General features: G+C 53.5%; 9 protein-coding genes across 9 annotated transcripts; 5 read left to right on the forward strand and 4 right to left on the reverse strand.

Annotated features, from left to right (window-relative positions):
- Positions 1–169: 169 nt before the first annotated feature.
- Positions 170–595, reverse strand: G647_06460 (uncharacterized protein; the record flags this gene model as incomplete). The annotated part of the gene is made up of 1 exon (XM_008730781.1): positions 170–595. One exon carries the CDS (start codon positions 593–595, stop codon positions 170–172), a length of 426 nt encoding a protein of 141 aa, XP_008729003.1.
- Positions 596–2,570: 1,975 nt separating this feature from the next.
- Positions 2,571–3,516, forward strand: G647_06461 (uncharacterized protein; the record flags this gene model as incomplete). The annotated part of the gene is made up of 3 exons (XM_008730782.1): positions 2,571–2,778; positions 2,825–3,390; positions 3,445–3,516. 3 exons carry the CDS (start codon positions 2,571–2,573, stop codon positions 3,514–3,516), a joined length of 846 nt encoding a protein of 281 aa, XP_008729004.1.
- An 896-nt stretch (positions 3,517–4,412) lies between these two features.
- On the forward strand, positions 4,413–5,753 carry G647_06462 (uncharacterized protein; the record flags this gene model as incomplete). The annotated part of the gene is made up of 1 exon (XM_008730783.1): positions 4,413–5,753. One exon carries the CDS (start codon positions 4,413–4,415, stop codon positions 5,751–5,753), a length of 1,341 nt encoding a protein of 446 aa, XP_008729005.1.
- Positions 5,754–6,066: 313 nt separating this feature from the next.
- Positions 6,067–6,827, reverse strand: G647_06463 (Grx4 family monothiol glutaredoxin; the record flags this gene model as incomplete). Its single annotated transcript, XM_008730784.1, has 3 exons — positions 6,067–6,356; positions 6,458–6,743; positions 6,801–6,827. 3 exons carry the CDS (start codon positions 6,825–6,827, stop codon positions 6,067–6,069), a joined length of 603 nt encoding a protein of 200 aa, XP_008729006.1.
- A 334-nt stretch (positions 6,828–7,161) lies between these two features.
- G647_06464 (uncharacterized protein) lies at positions 7,162–7,881 on the forward strand (the record flags this gene model as incomplete). The annotated part of the gene is made up of 1 exon (XM_008730785.1): positions 7,162–7,881. The coding sequence occupies one exon, from the start codon at positions 7,162–7,164 to the stop codon at positions 7,879–7,881; it is 720 nt and encodes a 239-aa protein (XP_008729007.1).
- A 39-nt stretch (positions 7,882–7,920) lies between these two features.
- G647_06465 (4-hydroxybenzoate polyprenyl transferase) lies at positions 7,921–9,117 on the reverse strand (the record flags this gene model as incomplete). The annotated part of the gene is made up of 1 exon (XM_008730786.1): positions 7,921–9,117. The coding sequence occupies one exon, from the start codon at positions 9,115–9,117 to the stop codon at positions 7,921–7,923; it is 1,197 nt and encodes a 398-aa protein (XP_008729008.1).
- A 619-nt stretch (positions 9,118–9,736) lies between these two features.
- On the forward strand, positions 9,737–13,647 carry G647_06466 (uncharacterized protein; the record flags this gene model as incomplete). Its single annotated transcript, XM_008730787.1, has 2 exons — positions 9,737–10,004; positions 10,061–13,647. The coding sequence occupies 2 exons, from the start codon at positions 9,737–9,739 to the stop codon at positions 13,645–13,647; spliced, it is 3,855 nt and encodes a 1,284-aa protein (XP_008729009.1).
- Positions 13,648–14,201: 554 nt separating this feature from the next.
- G647_06467 (uncharacterized protein) lies at positions 14,202–15,102 on the forward strand (the record flags this gene model as incomplete). The annotated part of the gene is made up of 2 exons (XM_008730788.1): positions 14,202–14,817; positions 14,897–15,102. 2 exons carry the CDS (start codon positions 14,202–14,204, stop codon positions 15,100–15,102), a joined length of 822 nt encoding a protein of 273 aa, XP_008729010.1.
- A 227-nt stretch (positions 15,103–15,329) lies between these two features.
- On the reverse strand, positions 15,330–16,037 carry G647_06468 (uncharacterized protein; the record flags this gene model as incomplete). The annotated part of the gene is made up of 1 exon (XM_008730789.1): positions 15,330–16,037. One exon carries the CDS (start codon positions 16,035–16,037, stop codon positions 15,330–15,332), a length of 708 nt encoding a protein of 235 aa, XP_008729011.1.
- Positions 16,038–22,125: the final 6,088 nt, after the last annotated feature.

Genomic DNA, 22,125 nt, shown 5'->3' on the forward strand with positions numbered 1-22,125 from the left:
CTTCTCATCCTCCATGCCGCGCTGCATAGAACTTGTTCCAAACAAAGGCACCATACTCGTCAACCTCTCTCGGCTCTTCCAAGCCGATCGCAGCGACTCGGACCAGTCCCTCCCCGTCTCACGAAACTTGGATCTCAGCGTTGGTCGAGGGCGCATACCATTCTGACGACTAGTAGTATCGACGACTCCCTCGGCCGTCTGTCCCATGCATGCGTCTCGTGCCGGCGGCCTTCTGGCCCGGCCTTCGGGTAAGACTCCCCTTCAACTTGAGCATCGCACCGGAGACCTTGTCGCTCACGCTGGCCTTGCGGCGTGGAGTGGTAGTGGTGGCAGTCGTCGCCGGTGTGCGTCGCGTGCCGACACGGCGTCTTCGTGTTGGAGCCGCCGTGGTGGTCCTTGGTGTTCTAGTCTTGGGGCCAAAGAGGCGCTGTCTGAGGGTGGGTTTTGTGCCCACTGCACCGGTGCCCCGAGTGCCCCGAGTGCCTCGAGTGCCGCGGGTTCTTGTTGCCGGTGCTGGTTGTTCCACGGTTGTGACTGTAGTGGTGACGGTGGCTCCACCAGCGTGGTGACGAGCTCGTGATCTACCAAAGGCCATTGTGGATGCTTATTGCTGGTATTGTCGTAATGGTGATGGTATAACGGAAAGTATAGACTGTTGGATCTTTGATTTTGTTAATGTCTTCTTTGCTGTGGAAAGAGAAATGGAATCTTGACGCGACCCGGAGTCGACTCTGACGTTTTTATCATTCACCTTTGTTACCTTCTGTAGATGCGATGTGCTTGTGCCTTTACCCATATGACCGGCGACGTCACTCTTCGTGGTAAATAGCACCGGGCTAGCCAGCTCGGTCGGAGGATTTCGCATCCTTTTCATGGCATTTTGACGATCCCAAAGCAAAAAGGGAAGCAGGTTAGGCAGGTTTCCAACTTCGAGCCCTTCGCTTTGAGGAGTTGAACGTAGGATCGTCCACGGTAGCCAATCATCACCCCTGTCGACAGCCACACCAGAAGGGGTCCGATGACGCAGGGCGACATCAGCCGCGACGTGCGCATCTCGATCGTTACCAACTTCTGGGGTGATGCCAGCACTGAGCACGGTGGTCATTGGATGCCACACTGGTTCCTCGTATCGATGCAGGTGGAGGACTTTGGGGAACCTCGTGCGTGTGGCGGTGCTGGTGTATCCTCAGGATTTGATTTCCAACGTAGCTCGGCCAACGGACGTGAGTGTATAAGAGTACAGTACGTCAACACCACGTGAAGCCTGCCACGTTAGATGAAGAGCACGCACAAAACGGCAAGAGTCGCTAGATGGTCCCGCTAGGTGGGCACTGAAGTCGCTAATGGGCAAGCTGCAGCCGTGGCTCGGGTTTGTTTGGACTGACATTAAGTGACCAATTGCCGGCGCCCACAGACACCTACCTCTAGGTACGAAGAAGGGAGCCCGGTCTATCAGATGCTGGGTCTAAGGAGTAAAGACTTTTGCGACTAGGTGAGAAACAGTTCTGAGGTCCACGCCGGGTCTCCCAGCGACACCTCAGGGAGCGCAAGAAATCCAGGTTCGCAGAAGGTTGAAGTCGGCGGTTAGTCCGTCGCAGGATCGCATTCACACGGGAATAAAAAGCAAAAACTTCTACCACAACCTCAACTCATATAGAGGTTGTGGTAAGAGTTCATACCAGCATCTCGTTCCTTGATGGGCTATGTTCTGTGGTGGCCAACCATCCGATCTACCCCCATCTCACGGTCATTTAGATGACCGCCGATTTGACTTGTCAAGTAGGCGAACGAGCTCCGGTTGTTGCTGGGAATTTGTTGTTCGCATCGACCAGGGGGATTGACCAGGGTTTATATTCGTTCGAAATATGGGAGTCGGTGGGATGATTTTGGTTGCTGGTGTTGCCGCACAATATCATCGAACACGCTGCCAGCTCGGTGCTAGCTTGACCTGAGCACGAGAGGATATTGCAGCAGAAATTTTCATACTTCAAAATATATGGGATGAGTATCGATGGGAGTAGATGATTGGTGGGCGTGAGGAAAGATGCCACAATATTGTCGGACCCGAAGTGAAGGATCTTGAAGCGGTCAAAGGTGAGCAGGCACAACGGCTTGCGACATCCATGGCTGCACCCGTTGCCCAAACACAGTGCCCATGTACGTTCAGTCAGGATTTGACTGTCACTGACTCTCTGTCTACAGACTCCTAAAGTGATATTTAAGAGCGAAATTGGAATGGTTGGCAGTTGTTCACAGACGGCGGATGGAGATTGTGCAGCTATGATGTGAGGCGATTGACTCCTACAGGGACTACGGCCACTTGTAATTGGGGAATGTATGATTAGCCACAGGATCAAGACGGATTCGCAATGAGAGACACCGAACATCAAGTCGTTGCTTGGAGTGTGTTCCCTCCCGTTGGCTGATGTTGCGATGTCAGAAGGTAATTGGATTTCCACTGTGTTCATCTTGACTTGTTTCCAGATCCCATGCACCTTACCTTGACCCTCGTTTGAGGTGATCGCTTCGATAACCACAGAATGAGTATCAACACATGGTCTCGATCTACTATGCAGCCAGCCACTGACAAGCATGGCACTGTTTCTGCCAAATCACTCTTTTCTCGTCCTGCCAGAACCTCGGTCGACCGTCAATCCATTGTCCCTCCGAGGGTTACCAAGCCGCGACGGTCCCTTCCTTCAGAGCAGCGTGACTCGAGCCAGTTCTACGGGAAGAGACAGAATGATCCCCGCGTTAGTCTGGCAGACAAGTTTATCGGTGGGTCGTTCACCATCTGTCCATGAGAGTCACTAACCTTTACAAGAAACCCTTGACCGCTATGGCGAGACTCTCCATGACCGGTCTGCAAATGACCTGGAGGAAACCGAGAGGAAGTTGAGCAGCAATCTTGAAGAGCTCGCGCTCGATGTTGAGGCACATTGTCACAAGCTGAGCGAAATCGAAGAGCCCCTGCAGAAACCAATCACCACGGAGGCATTGACAAACGTCCGAAGCGCCGGTAAAGGTGCAGTAGCTGGCACGGAAGAAGTACTGCTGAAAGAGAGCATCTCCGAGTTCCGCAAATTGAATGAAGAGAAGGGACAGATCCTCCGCCAGCTCTGGGAAGAATGGGAAGACGTACAATTGCAGATCATGAGTCTAGCCGTAGAGCTCTACGGCAAGGACTCGCTGCATGTCGTCCAAATGGAGACAGGAACTCTGAAACCGGGCCAGCTCGAGAGACTTCACGACATGTTCAAGGTTGCCAAAACCGGTTACCATGAAATGCGCCGGAACCACGCAGAACTTCAGCGGAGCCTGGACGGATTCGAGGAGGATCTGGGCCAAATATCCAATAAGGCCAAAAACGTCGCCAAGGAAATACACGAGGTATGTACTGCTCGGTGCCTTGATGCCAAATTCGTCTGTAACCATCTGTTCCAGTCATATGTACAGAAAAAGACCGAGAACATGAAGCAAATCACCAATCTCCTGCAGCAATTCACCGAAGATTGAGGATCATGTTCAGGCTGGAAGCTTGGCCTTCATTCCACCCGGCGGACGGTCCGTGTTGCGTCTCCGTGTCTGAGGCTCCGTGTTCAGGTTCCCGTGTTGAATTGATGAAGTACAAGCTGCTCGTCCACGATGTCACGCTGTTAATGAGATCATCCTTACACCAGCTGACCTCGCAACTTTCCACAATGGACTTATTGAAAGTGTGCAAACTATTATCATCGCAATGCGGAACAAACGCGCCTCCCCTGCCCCGCCTCTTTTCTCTGTCGATAACCGCGAATATCCGACACACGTTGGGGGCTATGACGGTGAGCGGATCTCGGAAGAAGCTGCATTTTTCGGGCGGAGCCTGGTTTGTTTCCAATACGTACCACCAATCTGAACCTTCAACTGGAGCTCTCGCAGCATTGCGTGTCGTTATCAGTGTGGCGTCCAGCAGCGAAACTTGCTGTATGGGAAAATTTCAAATGAAAATCTTGCACTCGCGTTCTCTTCAGACGGCCTCTCGACCGGATGTCTACTCCCTGCATATCCCCCTTCGCTTGAGTGGCCGCCGTGATAAGGTCTTGTCACTAAAAGGCGTACAGTAGGGTCCGAACGGAAGTAACTGAAGAAAGCCGGTCGCCTCAATGGACCAAGTAGATTCCCGAAATCACTGCAGCCATATGCAAGCCTTGTCCCACTATGAAAGTTTGCGAGGTGTACCCATGTCTCTGGTCCCCCTCCGAGGCGGTAAGGTCATGCCATCCAGAAGTATATGAGTCACGGAATTCGGTCCATACGCAGTGCCCTCCCTTTCCTCATTCCGCTTCGATTTGCTGCTCTGATCCTTCTGGTTGGGTGGTTGTAATCTTCATTTGTTGTTCAGTCGATACCTATTTCTATCATTCGAAATCATGGCACCGGTAGCCGTTTCTCCTGTGTCTCCCCCGTCACCCACGCTGGACAATACGTCCAAGCTAACCAAAGCGGGAACGGCGACAATCCTCGAGAAGACAATCTCCAATGGACCGAAAGTGGCAGACCTTGACGCCTCGAAACTGACTTTCACGCCCAACCTCAATCCGAAGCCCGTCCCTGCCCCCAACTCGGCTGAAGTATGGAGCCAAAACTACACGACAGACCACATGCTCACCGTCCGGTGGACGGAGAAGAATGGCTGGGAAGCTCCTGAGATCCGACCCTACGGCCCACTCTCCATCATGCCGACAGCATCCGTCCTGCACTACGCGACGGAATGCTTCGAGGGCATGAAAGCCTACCGTGGCGACGATGGCAAAGTTCGACTCTTCCGACCAGATCGCAATGCCAGACGATTCCTCCAATCAGCCACGCGGATATCTCTCCCGGGATTCCCGCCTGAGGAGTTCCTCAAACTGTTGAAGAAATTCGTTGGCGTTGAGGCACCCAAGTGGATCGCAGAACCCGGCAGCTTTATCTACATTCGGCCGACCATGATTGCGACGGCGCCAGCCCTGGGCGTGCAGAGACCGAAGGAGGCACTGATGTATATTATGATGGTCATGTTCCCGAGTCTCGACGACCCGACGTGCAAACCTCCCATGCCTGCTCCTGTGAGTAACGGCGTCGCTGAGTCGAAGCCCTCGGCCCCGCCCAAGGGGATGCGCCTCCTCGCCTCCAAGCACGACATGATCCGCGCGTGGCCCGGCGGCTTCGGCAATGCGAAGGTCGGTGCGAATTACGGACCTTCACTCGTCGCGCAGGGGGAGGCTCGCGCCAGAGGGTATGATCAGATCCTATGGCTTTTCGGGGAGGAATGCTTCGTCACCGAGGCCGGTGGGAGCAACTTCTTCGTGCTGTGGGAAAACAAGACTACTGGACGCAAGGAGATGGTCACGGCGCCGCTTGGCGATGGTGTCATCCTCGAAGGCGTGACTCGCGCGTCGGTCCTCGATCTCGTCCGCTCGGGGCGATTAGGTGAGGAGGTCGACGTCACGGAGAGGAGGTTCACCATGCAGGAAGTCATCGATGCTCAGACCGAGGGCCGTCTCATCGAGGCGTTCGGTGCGGGCACGGCCTTCTTCGTTGCTCCGGTGCAAGATATTCACTTCAGGGGACTGGATCTTGTTCTCCCGCTCGGTCAGACGGACGGAAAGCATGGAGATGAGTTTGCAATGAAGGTGAAGCGCGCATTGAAGGATATCATGTACGGACGGTTGGAGGATGAGTGGGGCGTTGTCGTTGAGGAGACGAGGGAGCGAACGTACGATGCATGAAGAGGTTTTTGTTTCCCTGTCGACGACGAGGGAGTGGTTTTCACCCTTCGAGCACTGGCTGTGGAGGATCACGGTTTTCTTGCAAAGAACGATGGACTCGGACGGCATGGCGTAGGTGCAAGGATCATGAGTCCTGTTGGTGCCTTCATTTTGTACATATTCTTTAAGGCGCAGCCTGCATGGTGGAACAACGGCATGAACATACACGTCACTGGCTTCGATCGATAATGGGGATAGAATCACTGTTCAAAAACCTCGAGGCTCTGATCCACCCGCAGTAGTTGTACATTGCTCAGCTGGTAGCCAGGCCTGATCACGAACTCTCGCCCTTGGCATCTTTACTCCGGGCCCCTGTACTCTGTTCTGTCTCCGCTCTCACCTCGCCGGCCTTCTGGCCCTCAACGTCGCCGCCTTCCTTATCGCCTCCCGCTTCGGTGTGCTCGACCTCGTCGCCATCCTCGGTGACGATGACCTTCTTCTGCGCAAGGAGCTCAGCCAGACTGCCGTCCTTGTGCATGTTGATCAGGATGTCGCAGCCGCCGATGAACTCCTTGTCGACGTATAACTGTGGGATTGTCGGCCAGTCGGAGTATTCTTTGATTCCTGCAGATGCATCTCGTCAGCCAAATGAGAGGCGAAACGGGTGCAGCTACCACGGCCAGTGTGCTATTTTAGAAAGGCTGGGGCACTGGCATTGTACATACCGTTCCTCAAATCCTGGTCCTCTAACACATTGAAGGCTGTGAATTTGGCCGGGTCCACGCCCTGTAGGCCCAAGATCTGGATGCTCGTCCTTGAGAAGCCGCATTGTGGCGTCTCGGGTGTGCCTTTCATGAAGAGGACGACTGGAGCCGAGGCGACGGCCTTGTCGATGGCAGAGCGTACTTCTTGCGAGAGCAGGCGGGTATGCGACAGTTGGGAGGTTATTCGCGGGAGAAGCGTGCTGTGGGTGGCGGAGGGGGACAGGGACGAGAGAGCGCCGCGGAGGGCCTGCGCAGGTCACTGTCAGTGTCTGAGCGGGGAATCCAAGCTGAAGGAGATACGCACGGGTAGTCTTAATGTTCGCTGGAGCATGGTTGTGTGCTGTGTCTCTTATGCTGAAGGGAGACAAAAAGCTCAAGTTCGTCCTCTGCGGCGGTTGTTGGAGAAAAGTGAAGATGGGATGATGTCAAATGTTGACAAATTGACCGTCGGTGTGTCGTTGCATCGCTTTCTCCGCAGAATCGCACCGTCTGCTACCACACAGGTAGAGTATGTACATACTCCATTACAAATGCGTGGCGATTGATCGAGAGAAGCCATAAATACCGATACCGCTGGATGGAACACACGTGTAGGTTTCCGAGACGAGACTCGACTTGACATCAATAGCACAGCGGTCCTGTCTATTCGTACTGCACCCACACCCATGACCACGAACCCGACGTCGAGCGGCGAGCGCTTCTCGGCTGCCGCATTCGAGAACGATGGCAAGCACCACATCCTCCTCGGAGCGAGCGGCTCTGTCGCAACGATCAAGATCCCTCTGATAGCCCAGGCACTCGGCTCCTTCGCCAATGTATCCATCCGTATCGTTCTCACCGAAGCGGCCGAGCACTTCTTGCAAGGCCAATCGTCTGAACAGCCGAAGCTGTCGTCGCTGGTTGACCTTCCAAACGTCGACGGGATATACCACGATGACGACGAATGGTCCAAGCCCTGGGTCCGCGGCGACAAGATCCTGCACATCGAACTGAGGCGCTGGGCGCACGTGCTGATCGTGGCCCCCTTGTCGGCCAACAGCCTCGCCAAAATGGTCAACGGCATGAGCGACGGCTTGCTCCTGAACGTCATCCGCGCGTGGGACACCACCGGCCTGATTGACATGCGGAGGAAGAGAATCTTCGTCGCCCCAGCCATGAACACCGCCATGTGGAGACACCCTATCACGAAGAAGCAGATCAAAGTACTAGACGAGGACTGGGGTGAGGGCGAGGACGGATGGGTCACCATCCTAAGACCCACGGAGAAGGAGTTGGCTTGTGGGGACACGGGCGATGGGGCGATGATGGACTGGAAGCAGATTGTCGGGCGTGTGGACGAGTATTTGAAGTTAGGGGGACGGGGAGATGAGGTGAACGGAGTTTGAATTTTCAATAACGACAATTGAAGATTTAAAAAGAGATTGTTATACAGAAATTGCGGCTACTTTCGACTCCTCTCGCGACCGGCGGTAGAGGTAGTCGCCCACCAAGCCGAGGGAGATGGTCCCGCCCGTGATCCAGGCTCCCTTTCTAAACCACCACCAGCAGTCCTTGACGTCCTTCAGATTCACCCGCCGGACCATGGTCGCCAGAGCCAGAGCTCCGCCTCCACAGCTACCGATGAAGAAGATGGGACCCGCTCCAGCGAAGTATCCCGCGGTCGCGAGGAGGGCGATCTGCGCCGCGGAGAAGACGGACAGAGCGGCCTTGGAGTTGTGCTCGTGCGCCTGGGCTATCGACTTGATGCCTGCTTTGGCGTCGTCTTTGATGTCCATGTAGGCGTAGATCATGTCGTAGTTGAGTGTCCAGGCTACGCAGCTGGCGTAGAGCGCTGCCGCTGCGGCGAGAGCCGGGGGGTTTGACAAGAGATCAATGCCCAGCGCCGGAAACCCCATGATGGCTCCCCAGGAGAAGGTGAGGCCGAGGACGAATTGTGGATAATGTGTCACTCGCTTCGCGAGCGGGTACACCGTGACGAGCAGGAGGCTGGGAACTCCGTAGTAGAGACAGGGAAGCGGAAATTGTAATAGCAAGGTCAAGCCCGTGAGGAGCTGTGCGCCTAGATATACAATCGCGTGCTCGACGGTGATGGCCTTTCGAGCGATCGGTCGTAGCTTGGTGCGTTCGACGTGGGGATCCAGGTTGCGGTCCCAGAGGTCGTTGATGGTACAGCCGGCGCCTCGCATTATCAGGGCGCCGGTAAAGAAGAGTGCTGTGGTTGAGACAACTTGGAATGGCGATACCATGGCCATTGGAGCTGCCAGGAGCGTGGAGAACATGCAGGGAAGGAAGAGGTAGTACGTCCCTGCCGGCTTGTCCAGGCGGATGAGTTCGGCGTAGGGGATCCATGATGACGGTAGCTTCGAGATGACACCTGTTGTCGGAGGTTTGTAGATCGTAGGGAGGTCTTGGGTCAGGGGCGAGGGTGTTGCTGAAGTCGACTGATGTCTGTTATGGTTCGAGAAGCGTCTTGATGCTGGTTGGCGTTCTCGGTCGAGAATTGTCAACGCGTGAACCTCTTTCTTTTGCTGAATCCATGTCGGTGGGCAGGCAGATGCTCGAGTCAGGGATCGTAAAGCCTTGCCGGTCACCCTTGAGTGTAGCCATGACGTGCATAACATGTTGATTCAGCCGGTCAAAAGCCAGCCCAACTTTGCCAGCTGTTCAGGTGTGCCACCCCGGCTGCATATATGATGTGCTCGGCTGCCACAGTAGATTATATTCTCGGAGTCACGGACGATGTCTTGAGCGTACTGTGAGCCACCACTGTGATGCTTCTGTGAAAGGCCTTCCCGCCTGCTTCTTTAGGCCCTCACGGTACTTTCTGTGTAGGATGCTGAAGGGGCTGGACGCTCGTTTGCTTCCCCGTAACTGGTGGAGTATTGACTCATATGCCGCAATTTTAGTGTCAAAGGTCGGAGGCGCGTCGCGGGCCGCGGGTCTCGCCGTATCGTCGATACTTTGCCTGTCGCTCTTCACCTGCGAGCCTCACCTTGACTCTACCCTCACACTTCCCTCGCTCTTCCCGCCTCGCGTTTGCAGTCGCAATCCCTCTCCGTGGTTGGAAATGCGCGCGAGAGTCATGCAACCCAGTGTTGAACTCGACTCACCTCGGCTTCTTCATATCTTCCCAGCGCCTTGCAGGAGGATGTGCCTCATCACGAGAACCTACACAAGAAAGAGAAGGTGGTTTGTCTGAACTGGTTCGCTCCGCTGCGCACTGCAAATCCCGATTGAGCCATGCCTTCTACACGGCCATGCGCGGCTTTCGAGCCAATCGCGCCTGACTTCGACCTCAAGAGCCTCGTGGAGTCACAAGCGAACTTTGAATGGGTGGTGCGCATACATTGCGATATGATCGACCACCAAGGCCTCGAGAACTTCGATAAGCTGGTCCTGATTCATGTCATACTCGGCGGGAAGCCGCTCGTCATTGAGGGCTATGAAGGGCGCCTTGACCGATGGACCTTTGCGCTCCAGTGGCTCCGCGACAACTGCGGCTCAAAGGGTATGTTCTGATGCTGACTGTGCTATGAAAAGTATCTGTGCTGAAATGCGTTCCAGTCGAGAATGCGCGAGATCTCACCAAGAAGACTAACGTCCCGTTGACCATCGGCCACTACCTGAATAACATGGCACTGTTGACAAACCAATGGACCCCGCAGAACTACAAGGATCCTGAACGTCAGCGGATGTATCTTAAAGATATCGACTGTCCACAGCTATGGCGGGACAAACTGGCAGAGATCCTTCCGCCTGGCCTCTTCTATCTGAACGAATCGACTGGTGACCTTGGTGGATACGGCGCGATGGACGAGAACGACTCCGTTCGACCCGGCACGAAGAAAGGCAGAGGCATTGCCAAAGCGGGCGATTTGATGAGTAGCTTGCCCAATGAGATGCGCGCCGAAAATCTCATGTGTTACGTGGGCCACGAAGGCACTTACACTCCCGCCCATCGAGAAATGTGCGCAAGCCTCGGTCAAAACATTATGGTGGAGGCATCTACTGGACTCATCGAAGATGGCAGACCGACCGGACCCGGCTCGTCAATCTGGTTCATGACGGAAAGTAAAGAGCGAGAAGTCGTCTCTGAGTATTGGCTCTCGCGGCTCGGCCATGATATTGAAATTGAGAATCACTTTGCGCAGGTCAATGCTTGGAAGAATGCCCCTTTCAAGGTCTATATTGTCGAGCAAAAGCCAGGCGACTTTATCTTGATCCCGCCACTCGCTCCACATCAAGTTTGGAATCGAGGCACCCGAACCATGAAGGTCGCTTGGAATAGAACCACCGTCGAAACGCTGGAGTTGGCACTTCATGAAGCGCTTCCTCGGGCCAGGATGGTCTGCCGTGACGAACAATACAAGAACAAGGCCATCATCTACTACACCATGCAGAAATACTCGAAGCTTCTCCGTCATGCGGAAAAGACCAGGCAGAGATCTGTGGGCCCCAAGCAGAAGGCATCGCGCGACGCAAAGGTCCGACAACTGGAGAAAGATTTTCGCAGACTAGAATTCCTGTTCACGGAGATACTGGTATCTGAAAGCTTTTTCCCTGACAAGCCTGAAAAGAAAGTGGAATTGGTTCCTTACGACAGTAACATTACCTGTTCATACTGTCGCTGCAATATCTTCAACAGATTTCTGACCTGCCCGAACTGCGTTGGACAACTGGCAAATGGAGATGAAGACACATACGACATCTGCATGGATTGTTATGCCATGGGCAGAAGTTGCGCGTGCATCTCAAAGCTTAAGTGGGTCGAGCAATGGTCTTGGGAAGATTTGACGCAGAAACATGAGCAGTGGCGACAGCAGATCCTGCAATATGAAGGCAAGATCACCGAGAAATCGCCCGTATCCCTCAAGATTGAGCTAGGTCGACGCGGGAACAAGAGAACACTGGCGCAAATTTGTCAGCTTGAATTGTCAAGGAGGCCATTCCGCGATATTGCACGCCCACCATCCCCAGCCAAGGGCGACGAAGAGGTCGAAGTAATAGGGCCAGATGGCAGCGTCAAGATCAGGAAAAAGATCAAGCGTACAGACAAGTTCCTCCGAGAGCATGCCCGCTGTCACACCGACTCGCATTGGGAACCGAAGTGGAAGCAGGCCGCGTGTACCCAGTGCGACAAGCGCTACTGTTATGGCACGCTATTCCGGAGATTTGACATGATGCCACAAGATATTCTTGCCGATCCAAACTGGACATGCCCCAGCTGCAAGGAAGTATGCAGCTGCCGACCCTGCAGACAGAAGGCCGGCTACGATTACAGACCTTACAGCCCCTCGGGCACTATGCTGGGTCACAACACGAAAGCGGTCGCAGACCCACGATCAGTGGAAAGTCTTGTTGACTTCAGCGTGTCCAATATTGGCTGGATCCAGAAGGCAGATGACGACCATGGTGACCAGTCCCGCCGACTTAAGAAGCGGCGGAAAGAGGCAGACGCTGCCAAAGCAAATGAGCCTGAACTGGGCGAAGACTATGTTGATGACGATGCGGACATGTCTGATGGTGTAGAAGCAGGTCTTTTACGGCTTGCAGAGCAAGAAGGCTTTGCGATTGACCCAGCACTGGGGACTGGTGGTGCCCCTACTGGCGCGCCTCCGGGAGACGACGATGATTTCGATGAAAACCCAGAGAGCGCGAGGCGGCCGGGCGATTTGACTCCTTCACACTCTCCTGCCGCGCTGCCTGAGGGTGGCGTTATTAGAGACCTCGAGCATGCCTACGATCGGACCGAGGCAATCACCTACGACTACCCTGATCCGTCAGTCGCTCTGCTCGTCTCTGGCCCTGCCGAGGAAGGACAAACCGCACTGCCGCCGGGCTATGTACCAGCCAGACCTGAAGAGAGTATGGAGATTGAGATGGTTCGACAGAAGCGCAAACGAGCCAAGACGGATGACGGCGATAGGGCTTACAACTACAAGAAACCGAACCCGGAGAAGCAGAAGCAAAGAAAATCCCTCATTGTGAAGCTGTCAATACCGATAGAGAAGCTGAACGAAATGGAAAAAACAGCCGATCTCGCCAGGCGGCCATTGAATGGAACCCTTCAAGTGCCGGCACCCGTCATCGGTTCTGATTTGCAGGCGCTCAATGCCGCGGAGGGCAATCCTCAGGCGGTAGCCAAGAAAGTCAGACGAGAACCAGAGCTTATTGAGGTGGAACGGGACGACGAGTTCATGCCCGGAAGATACCGTGATCGCAGAAAACGTGCACAAGATGGAGCTCCGCTGCCGCCACCTGATACAGAGATCACTCGACGACAGACGCGCAAGCATCAGACTCGCTATGAGGAGCCTTCGGAAGATGAATTCAAGGAAATGCTTGGGCCAAATGACAGGCGGAACTTGAAAGGCAACACGGCTGCGAAGACAACGCCGAGCAACGTTGTCAGATCAAGCGACCTTGAACTGGATTTCGACGATCCGGATCTGTCCGAAGAAGATATAGGCACAGATAGCTCCACCTCTATCCCAGCCATGGAAATTGGACATGGAAGTCCGGATCCGGCAACGAGAGCAGCCACAAAGGCTCCTGGACTGGCCGAGAGTGGAGTGGATCGTGCAGTCAGCAAAGAATCCACAACAGAGGGAAATGAGAGCTCATCATTGATCACTTCTCCAGCATTGCCTTCCAAGGAAGCCAACCTAGCGAAGCCAACTTCAACTGGTCCGGCGAAGACTTCCGCTGGGTCCATGGCCGAGGCACAAGCGAATCGAAGAGCAAAGATGGCTTTGATCGAGTCAATGGAGTACGACAGTGATGACCTCGACTATCCATGGTCGCAAGACTCGGTCTCCGACGAGCCCGCCACGAATGGTAGAACGTCCACTGTATCCCCACCGGCACCGAACAAGCAGTCAGCCACTGACACTCAAAAATCGATCAGCGGCTCCGCACGCGTCGAGTTGGTAAAGAAACCCGTCATCGTCAGTAATGTAAAGGCGTCGGCCGCGGATTGGGTTGATAGTGATGATTCAGATGATGATGGCATGGCAACTCGAGGGGCATGGGCTTCGGTCAACGGCGGAGTTGCAAGCGCGCGTCGAACGGTCGCCATGAAGACTACTAATCACGTCGCCAACGGACCGGTCAAGAGAGGCCGGGGCAGGCCGGCGAAACATCCAAAGTGAGTCTGACGAAAGAGCCAGGAACTACCAGAGCTGAATTGGGCTGTAAAGTATTGTTGACGTGAGACTGGGAGTGCTGAGCTTGGATGAATTTTCAATGAGTATTCGGACGTTGTATGACTCTACAGCTCTTGACTCTTGCTGGTGGCGAGCTACCCGCTATACAGAATGCTGGCAGCAATGATTCACCCGACGAAGATGGACCAGCATGGCTGTGTTGTAAATGAGTGTAGCCTCCAAGAGCCAAAGCATGATATTTGCTGGAGCCGTGCCGGCGAGTCCCCATCAAGAAGATACGTACACGTCTCATTGACGCGGCTATTAGCTTCTGTGGCTCTGGCCCGACTCGTGATGAACCATACTCTGTACATATCAGTGGATGAGTGACGGTGCGCAAGGCTGAAGGCTGCAGAGTTCGCGGATATTCCATTCCGGCGACTGCAAGGCTGAACTATGACATGGCGTGCGTGGCCAGGCCGACACACAATTTCACGCGCCGTTCACCTCTTCATTAACCAAGTTTCGTCCTTGACACCTGCCCGCTAACAACATCAACCATGAAGAGCATGCGCTTAGTACAGCGCAATGCCAGTATGCGGCACCTCTTAGCTGCGCGCCCTGCGGCGCACCAGTCTCGAGCTCCTCTCCAGCAGTCTTTCCGCACCAGACCAACGCTACAGCAGACCGTGCAGACAACATCCCTCTCGCGCATGATTCACACCCAGCGAGTGACAACGACCTCACCTTCTCAAATACTCCGCTCTGCTAGGCTACAACAGCCACCCCGAAGACCCGCGGGTCGCCGCTACAAATCCTCTACATCCACCCCAGACGCGGAGCCGACGTCGCTCAAGGACCGGCTCAAGAAAATGTCGCGCGAGTACGGCTGGACCGCCGTGGGCGTATACTTGGCGCTCTCGGCGCTGGACTTCCCGTTCTGCTTCCTCGCCGTGCGGTTGATCGGCACGGATACAATCGGGCATTATGAGCATGTGGTGATGGAGGGTGTGAAGAATCTGGTGAAATGGCCGATCCGGGAAGCCGCAGGTGATGTGGTCGGGGAGGCGGAGGTCGCGGACGACAAGAGGGTCTTGGATGAAAAGAGCGAGGAGGAGGTGCTGAACGATCATGGGTATAGGGAGGCCGAGAGGGCGAATCGCGGGGATAATGCAAGTGAGTATTCTCAGAGACTGGGGTGTTTGGTGTGCGCATTGCTGGCGAAGCACACGGGCTAACACGAGACGCTCTACAGGTCTATGGACACAACTTGCTCTCGCGTACGCGGTGCATAAGTCGTTTATCTTCATTCGGGTGCCGTTGACGGCAGCAATCTTGCCCAAGGTGGTCAAGACACTGAGGTCTTGGGGGTACAATATTGGGAAGATGCCAACTAGGAAGGCGGTCACGCCTAGCACGGGCGTGAATACTAAAGGGTCGAAGGTTAAGCCTGGTGATTGAGCGAGTGGCGGTCATGTGGGAGATCACTCGGCCCTGTCAGGACTCAGCTCACACTCTGGGCGCTGGGCCGCACAGGGACGGATCATCCGCGCATGCACGCTTGTTGGCGGAGACACCAAAACCCATTCCCAACTCTGTAGCATGCCAGCTGTCGGAAGAGTCGTCTTTCTTCGAGGTTAGAGCGCAGGCTTTTTGTAATGTACAACAGGTTTCTTTCCCCCGCCAGATCAATCTAACCTCTGGCCCTCCAAGGGATCCGTCGTCCCCTCCTTCTCCAACAGCTGCACTTCCGTCCCGTCGTCGCCGCGGAGGCTCCACTCCAAGGTCTCGAAGAAGCCGCCTCTCCGCTTCACGGCCACGAACTTCGTCTCCGCCACCCCTTTTGTCCCCTTCACCCGAAACCTGATGTTGATGACGCCTTGCATGGGGCTCAACTCGCCACTGATCCACGGCAGCTTGCTGGCAAAGTAGATCTCATCGCCCAGCAGGTCGCGGGCGTGGATGTTGGTGCGCAATGCGTACAGGATGCTGTTGACGGTGCTGGACGTCGACTTCTCGTAGTTGAAGATCGCCAGGCTGGACACTGTGATCAGGAGGACGAAGATCGGGAGGGTCTTCAGCCAGACTGAGATTCCGGCCGGGAGGTCGGGCAGCGCGCGGTCGGGTCGGCGGGAGAGTAAAGGGCCGGATCCCTCACGGGGAGGAGGCACCAGAGGGCGAATGATGCGGTTAGGGTCAGCGTTGGGGGATGTCGAGGGGGGGGATGAGGATGAAGATGAGCGGGAGAGCGTTCTCGGTATCGAGGTTGAAGGTATGGGTACTAGGGGTGCGTCTCGGAGGTGGTGGACGCGGAGGATGGACTGGCGCAGAGAAGGTGGCAGACTTTGAAGCTGTTTGAGCGCCATGGGCGTGGTGAGGAGTTTCTTGCCGTTCATGGCGGACTTCGGAGGGGTCGGGGTCGAGGTCGAGAAAGCTCCAGTCTAGGTCGAGATGTCCAGACGTGGTGGAGGTGGCGCTTTGTCTTGCGCGTCCTTAAATCGTGCAAGAATGATGCATGCTGCTTTGACTCTGAATGGGCTCAGTTGCTCGATCTAACTAGCTGATAGACTTTAGCCTATTACGGCTAGCGCCGATGTTCCGGACGGCTCCAGCGCCATCGCCATCGCCATTGCCAGCACCATCATCTCAATCAGACCTGCGTCTTGTGGTCCACGGCTGCCATTTGCAGAAAGTGCTAGATCTGTTGTGTACTGGATAGTAGGTGTTCGTAAGTAACGCATTAACAAGCGAGGAGTATTTCGCAAGTCACCAAATGTCGGGGATTGATACATAAATCCCGTTGGCATCGTTCTCCGTCAGCCAAGCAATTCCAGCATAATGGCCTTCTTTTCGACAAAATAACTTTGCCTGCACACTGAGTAGGCGCTCAGGTTGAACCTCTGCTCTACTTGAATCCACTACCCAGGGCAAGAGCCAGACCTTCCTTCCTTGATGTCACTCCTTCCGACTTGTCTCATACATGCACTCTGCGCGAAGGCTGAAGCATCGGCCCGCGTTTTGGCAGAATCAAAAGTCTGACGATCAGCGACCAATGTGTTCCGTTTGATGGATTCGACAGAATTGACATCCTCTTTGAAATCGTCTGCTGCTATGTTTTGACTGCTTCCCGCTGCCCGAATTCCAGTCAACCTGCGCTCAAGAGCCCAATCAATGCGCCATCTTCGAGGACTGTGTGTTTTCTTACTTTACCACCTTCCGTCCTTCTGTCCGTCACCGCCTGTTCGCTTCCCAGCTGGGTGCAGGCTGCTACGCGCGGTGTGTACAAACAGAACGGCCTCCTTTGCTCTCTCCAGCGGCCTTCCGTCCCCGCTTTACCGTTGAAACCGGCCTAGATACCTCGTTGACGCAGATTCCAGGAGAACCAATTTGGGCGATCATCAACCTCTATGCCACCGAAACACATGAGACTATCCGGCCGACGAACGCCGATGTCCCTCAGAAATCGTATACAACCAACCATCATAGCACATTTGTTTCTCAGGGAGGGTTATCCACACAGCTTGAATGTCAAAATTGGCAATATGTCCACAAGATCCCCATCAACAACAGCTACACTAAACAGCCCATTCGCGTCGGGGAAACCTTGCATGACGTTGGCTGAGAGTGGTCTTACGAGGCAGTATATTCTTCCCTGGGAAGTCATTTTACGCATGAACGCAATTTGATCGCCTACCATTCACTCTAGTGCAGGATGTTAGGAACGATACCTGCCCTCACGTCGGCTCATGAGACTGTCAAGGTCGAGCTTCAGCAAAGTCTCACTGACGCCTTCGATCGGGGCGAAGCCAGATTGCGCGTGCCGGAACCTCCGTATGTACCGTTCGTCGATACAATCGCCGCGGAGGAGGCATAATCTACAGGGCGGCCGACATTGGCAGATACAACCCATGGTGAACGACTCGCTGATCACAGCATGAGCACTATGGTGGCTTGACTCAAGATGTTTATCCTTGTCAGGATCAATGGCTGCCGCCTCCATCCATCACGTCCTGCCACACCATTATAAGGAAAACTCTTCTCGTCTTTCCTGTCTGGGCATGCGCATTACGGACCTGCTTGACGAAAGCGCCAACGAGGCTGCTGGACATACGCAACGAAATGCGCTGGCGCTGCAACCGTCAAAACTGCATTGCCACGATAGCCTTTGGTGAGCATGAAGAAGATTCCCAGGAGAAGCAACAGCGGCCTGTGCTTGCTCTTTTCTACAATTTGAATCCTTCTTCGACTTCTACACGCACTTTCTCGGTCCTGGAATCTCTGTGGCTCCATATCTTGCTTGTACCGGCAAGCCACTCGCACCCCGGGCGTCCAATGTCCTGAATTGCGGGACTCTTCCACCATTAAGAACTGTTTTTTAATTTCCCTCGGCGCGCTACCGGTATGCACAGCGTTTGTCGGGCTTACTGGGTAGTCTTTCTGGAACTGCCGAATACCAGCTGGACCTTGGAAAGCATTGACTTCTTCAGATCGTTAATCAACCGGAAACGACAACATTGACACGGCTCGGAGCAGGTCGAGGACGGGGCCTTAGTTCCTTGAAATTTGGTCGCCAGTGCGCCGATAGTCCGCGCGGATTCGGTGCTCAGCCTCTGATTGACCAGGGTGATTCAAGGACTGTACTGAGCGTTTTTGCCCTCTCCTCTGAATGTCTGCGAGATGCAACCTGACACAGAGGTGTTTTGCAACCAGTTTTAGTATACAGCATGCGAAAACGGCTGCGCGGGCTGCGATGCCTTGCACATGCAAGACGCATATCTCATGGACGATCTAGTACGTGGTACCCTGTAATGTTTTCTCGAATGTCGTTATGCTCAAAATGGTGGGCGATTGGACGACTCCCTCTCCGCCTGTTCACAGAACACTAGCCAGCAATATAGTACTAACGCCTTTCGCGAAGACGCTCAGCCGACACGACACCGCTGCCTCCACTCCATCTTGTATTAGGCCGAGTGAGTGGTTGATTGCACAGCTGCGTATCGCAAATCCAACCATGCAGCAGATTATCTGCTTTTGGCAGATTTGCAGGTTGGTGCCGATGCAAATGTGGCACGATCTAGGCTCTCCGCTCCCAGAGACACGAAGAAGTGAATCGACCTCCTGGAACAACATCCTAGTTGACCTGTCACTAAGCCTACATCTCTCGTGGGCTAGACTCCAAGATCCTGGACTTCGCTGGCATGGAGTCAAGTCTCTCAAGCGTTGTTTCCTCTATTGATGATGGGGCCCAGCAGGTTCCGCTGCGCCACTATCCGTCCTAGCAGTCACCGAAGCATATCACCCTACCAATACTTCATGCGCATGGATCAGGCGATCGTCAATGTCCGTCTTCACGAGGGCGAATCGTCTAGCCAGCGCTACCGCACTTACTAGTACTTTAACGACCTTCTGCTATCGTTGTGTGAAATACATGGCTCGAAGGAACTTGAAGTGAGACGACCTCCGGGTATGTACTCAATTGCAGTGGGTTCCATCATCCACCACTGACCACTCTCAGTCCTGGTGATGCTAACACATGTCAAGCTATCTGGGCAGCCCAGTCAATGTTCACCTGAGTGCACCCAGGCACTCATCGGGCCAGTCCAATCAATCTCCGGCTCTGCAGCCGTACATGGCGCATCACGGCAGTCAATTCGAGGACTTTGGAAGGAATCCTCCACGAATGTTGACTGTCCAAAGCAGACCAGACCGTTAAGTATGTATGTATTTCCCAAGCCTGTGGCAACTCTTACTTTTCGGCAACAGTATCGTGCCTGACGGGTCGCTCCTTCTATACTGCACAGCGCTGTCATTCCACCAACCCATGCTGCCCAGCCCGATTTATTTGCCCCGACTGACCACAGCCACGGCAATTTTCAAATCGGTTGTTTCCTTTCCCTGGATGTCCGGATCTGGATCTTCTGTTATTCTGTGATGGGTCTACCGAGTACTGACTGTATCTGGATCAAACTCAGCCAAAGGATTCAAGTTGCGCGATATCTGCAATGGTCCAATGGCCGTGACAGGCGACCATCAATGCATCCCTTGAAACCCAAACAACATTATTTCTGTACGAACCTTTGGTCTCACTCAGTGGCTACGTACATTTTCCCCACCTCTCGAGATCATCTCGACTTCCACGAGCCAACCCACCCTGCCGACAAGGAAACGTACACCAACGAGAAGAGTGTGATCAACGCAAATTCTCGTATCCTATTTCATGCATGGCGGCTTCTTGAAGGCGTCCGCCCGACTCCAGTGGCACTTCTTCACGGATGGCAAGTGTTACCTCTGGAAACAACGCAGGTGCTGGTGCGGTTCGATCTCAACGTCCGAACAACTGCACTCATGGACAAGAAAAGGCCATCCCGTGCCACGTCGGGTGCTCTACCTGTTCTTGTGGACCGTGTTGATGACGGCTCCAGCGCTGTGGGTTGGAGCCGTTGCGAGCCAACAGGAGCTTTGTCTCTTGAGGAGATTGAATTCCTATGAACCAGCGGTGCTACACGGTTAAACTGAGATTGGAATACCACCGAGACTTCACATCTGGCGTAGATCCCGTGATACTAGGGGAGGACGTTAGCACCACGTTCAACAGGACCTATTACTATCGTATGCGCCAGGATCCCGCGGTCGGAATCTACGTCCTCCTAGAGACTTGGTCATACCTCAATGACTATATGCGGCAAGGCGAGCAAGAGGATTGCGTGTGGCTTCAGGGTGGGCTACAAGGCATAGTTTCTCTGTACATGCTAGTACTTAGTACTTACTGCTCCCCCGATAGGGAAAGACGGAATACTGTTATACTATATCAAGTTAGTACATCCTACTATGTAGTGTACAGTATATAGCACTATCACGCTAAGCACTAAACTACACTAAGCCGAAAAAAGAAATTTAGTACTGCCTTTAAGAAAAGAATACTATATACTAAGTATTTAGTAGTAGCCTTTAAAAGTTCTTAAGCATTTTAATCTAGGTTTCGAGATAGGTTCAAGATAGGTTTAAGCCTCGCTCTACACTAGGATCAAGATAAGGTTAATATAGAATTGAATCTATAGTATACTATATATATATAGGCCTTCTCTAGCAGTTTACACCTATATCTATACGATTCTAATACTACTCTTAACACTACCACTCTATTACTTACCGTCTTAAGTTTTAGTGCTGTTCTAATGCTGCCTTAGTGTTATGTATTAGTTCTAAGCATTAGGTACTAAGTCTTAAATTTTATAAATTTATAAATTTAGTGAATACCTTATAAGGGAGAAAAAGGATATTAAAATTAGCTATAAATTGCTAAAAATTTAGAAACGAAAACTTAGAGATAATAAAATATACTTTATATAGTATCTAGAAAGAAATAAAAATAAAACTTTAGTATTAGTACGGCTTCAACACCTCTTTTTATTAGTGAAAGCTAATAACTTTAATACTATTTTTAAAGCTGTATCGGATGCTGTATTGTTCTAATACTGTTCTAATACTTTAATAAGAAAGCATCGGATTCGCTTTAGACACCATGAGAATCCCATAGTAGATTAAAGGACTTAAGACGGCATTAGATGCTGTATTGATAGAGCATTAGAACAGCATTAGAACAGCATTAGAACAGTATCCGATGCAGCTCTAGAACAGCACTAGTTCATATTTAAACTACTAGGGGTGGAAAGCGTAGTGTCAGCCCTCTCCGAGCGCATCGGCGTTGCATAACATCTGGAAAGCGGCGTACAGTTGGTGGTGGAACAGGAGCGAGGCCGCAGCATGAACGTTGATCCACAGTAAAGAAAGCCTGCAAGGGAATACCGATCTGTCCATTAGATTTCACGAACGCAAAAGCGTCGCACTACCGTGAGTTCGCGAATTGACGCGGTGGAGGAGCGTGTCCCGCCACCTGCGCCAGCGGGATCTCCCGACGACAGCGGCGTGGGCACGTCGCGACGTCTCCCGATGTGCAAGTTCTTGGACCTGTAGGACCAGGGGCGTGGAGCACCAAATCCTCGTGAGACGGCAACTCTGTTAAGATGTGCGGCAATTGTCCTGCCTGACCTGGTGTAATGGCAGAGGCTTCGGTAGTACATAAGATGTTCCAAGTCGAAAGCTCCTCTGCCGACGGAGACGAGAGGCCCCGGGTTTCCTATCGCGCTGCTCGCGCCTGACGTGTGAGGGACGCCACGAGAGGGACCTTTCGAGACTGAGCCGCCCACGGGCCATGGCAGTTTGCGTTCCGTTATCGACGAGGTTGTTGCGAAAGGCAAAGCGAGAGGAGCAGGGCTCTGTCGATACAGTACTTACATTTCTCGGCCGCCTGTGATCACCAGTCGCCCATATAGGTGGTGGCGCTGAAGCCACGATGGCACCAGCGTCGAGAATCAAAGTCACAACGCCAACAGGTCACACGTAAGGTGTCCCGTGTGGATGGATAGACGATGTGCCTGTCCCTCTTTCGGACTCATCCTGCGTGGACTTCAGGTGTGGCCATCA

The sequence above is a fragment of the Cladophialophora carrionii genome (genome assembly GCF_000365165.1).
Source record: "Cladophialophora carrionii CBS 160.54 unplaced genomic scaffold supercont1.5, whole genome shotgun sequence".
NCBI lineage: Eukaryota > Fungi > Ascomycota > Eurotiomycetes > Chaetothyriales > Herpotrichiellaceae > Cladophialophora > Cladophialophora carrionii.